Here is a 2068-nt window from a genome sequence, read left to right as displayed (position 1 = left end):
GCAAATAGAACCGCAATATATCGAAAATGATACTGTCCAACAATGCAGGCGTCGCTGCAAATAGAACCGCAATATATCGAAAATGATACTGTCCAACAATGCAGGCGTCGTTGCAACTAGAACCGCAATATATCGAAAATGATACTGTCCAACAATGCAGGCGTCGTTGCAACTAGAACCGCAATATATCGAAAATGATACCGTTTAACAGTTTAGGCGTCATTACAAGAAGCTAGCTTAGTGAAACTTCGGTTTAGGTATTAATTTTCTAAATATTAAAACTACTAATATACCGTTCAAATCAGTAAAAACGCATAAATTATTATCATTTCTTCAAAGCGAAGACAACACGATTTGATAGGTAGTTTTTTCTTTTTCTTTTAAATTTGCAAGTGTAACTTGTGAGTAATATGTGCAGAACACCGAGGCTCCGCTAACTTCTATGGATATCAATCCACGTAAAAACACCGATCTTGGCAAGTTGTACACCTCTTTCTGCAACAGAATTTAATTATAGTCTATATGGATGCATTTACAAAGACAGCAGTACAAGTTTCCAAGGTAACGTAGATTCTAGGTAAGAGTATTTTCAGGATAGTAACTGACATGTTCCTTTCGTAAACGATTTATTTCTGTATTTTCTCGAACTCCAACTAACAGGATGGAGAATAATATTCCATCTCTCTCTCACTTAACCTCCATCGAACAGTTAGAAAGATCTCAAGACGTTCAAGTTGTTCAAATAATTTTGCTGCAGTAAGAGAATATATAATGGGCCTCTGAGTGGTTCTTCTCCTTCCAACTTGTTGCTAGTCTTTCTCTCCTCTCCTGTTTGAGTTGTCATGCATTGTCTTACATTTATCCTCATCTTTACATCGTCCCTTGTTCTGAACTTTTCAACTTTGTTCTATTTATTACCGTATCATCCTTGTCGTTCTTAACTTTCATATTTATTTACTATATTCGCTGTCGTTCTTAATCTCTCCCCTCTTTTCCTTGATTTTTATCTCCTGCTCAACCTCCTACGATATTTTACCACTTCTCTGTCCTTTCAATGTTTCTACTTCATTTCAACTCTAACAGAAGCATAACTTGTAGTAAAAAATCAACTTCTGAGAACTTTTTGTCGTTTCCACACCCTCGTGTTTCTTACTTCTGCTGTCGACAAAGTACACATTTAAATTTTACGTCTTAATACGTTCGGGTCACGTTTTTTTTATTTCAGCTTACCTCCAGTAATTAGACATCGGTCGCTTTTTTCTCTCTTCTGACTTTCATTTCATCATACACACGGGAAAGTGTCAAGCTGAAAAGCTATGTATGAAAATGAAATTTAAAATTTGAAATGTCGCATTTTGAAGTATCGAAAGTAAGAACAGATTTTTAACAAACGCTACATTTTTGGACATCAAAATACGGAAATTTTGCATTACGAAATAAATAACGGTTCAATAAATTTACGTTCCACAAACTAGAACATACAAACGTTTTTTCTGGAAATACATAAGGTTCAGTATAGTGTTCAATAATCAAAAACTTAACAGAGGAAGTATTACATCTTGTCCAAAACAAATTTAAAATAGGAAGTATTCTATCTTGTCAAGAACAAATTTAAAATAGGAAGTATTCTATCTTGTCAAGAACAAATTTAAAAGAGAACGTATTCTATCTTGTCAAGAACAAATTTAAAAGAGGAACTATTCTATCTTGTCAAGAACAAATTTAAAAGAGGAACTATTCTATCTTGTCAAGAACAAATTTAAAAGAGAACGTATTCTATCTTGTCAAGAACAAATTTAAAAGAGGAACTATTCTATCTTGTCAAGAACAAATTTAAAAGAGAACGTATTCTATCTTGTCAAGAACAAATTTAAAACAGAAAGTATTATATCTTGTGAAGAACAAATTTAAAAGAGAACGTATTCTATCTTGTCAAGAACAAATTTAAAAGAGGAACTATTCTATCTTGTCAAGAACAAATTTAAAAGAGAACGTATTCTATCTTGTCAAGAACAAATTTAAAAGAGAACGTATTCTATCTTGTCAAGAACAAATTTAAAAGAGGAAG

The 2068-nt window shown here is 32.8% G+C and overlaps 1 protein-coding gene across 1 annotated transcript in view; it reads right to left on the bottom strand.

The window, feature by feature from the left end:
• Positions 1-1271: 1271 nt before the first annotated feature.
• LOC106477470 (TWiK family of potassium channels protein 7-like) overlaps positions 1272-2068 on the bottom strand; it is a 2875-nt gene continuing 2078 nt past the window's right edge. The window contains exon 2 of the mRNA XM_013938030.2: positions 1272-1314. Within this exon, the coding sequence (XP_013793484.2) occupies positions 1283-1314 (32 nt within the window). The 3' untranslated portion in view covers positions 1272-1282. The remainder of the gene's footprint in view (positions 1315-2068) is intronic.

The sequence above is a fragment of the Limulus polyphemus genome, unplaced genomic scaffold (genome assembly GCF_000517525.1).
Source record: "Limulus polyphemus unplaced genomic scaffold, Limulus_polyphemus-2.1.2 Scaffold15777, whole genome shotgun sequence".
Classification (NCBI taxonomy): Eukaryota; Metazoa; Arthropoda; class Merostomata; order Xiphosura; family Limulidae; genus Limulus; species Limulus polyphemus.
This window is presented reverse-complemented; position numbering and strand designations above follow the sequence as displayed.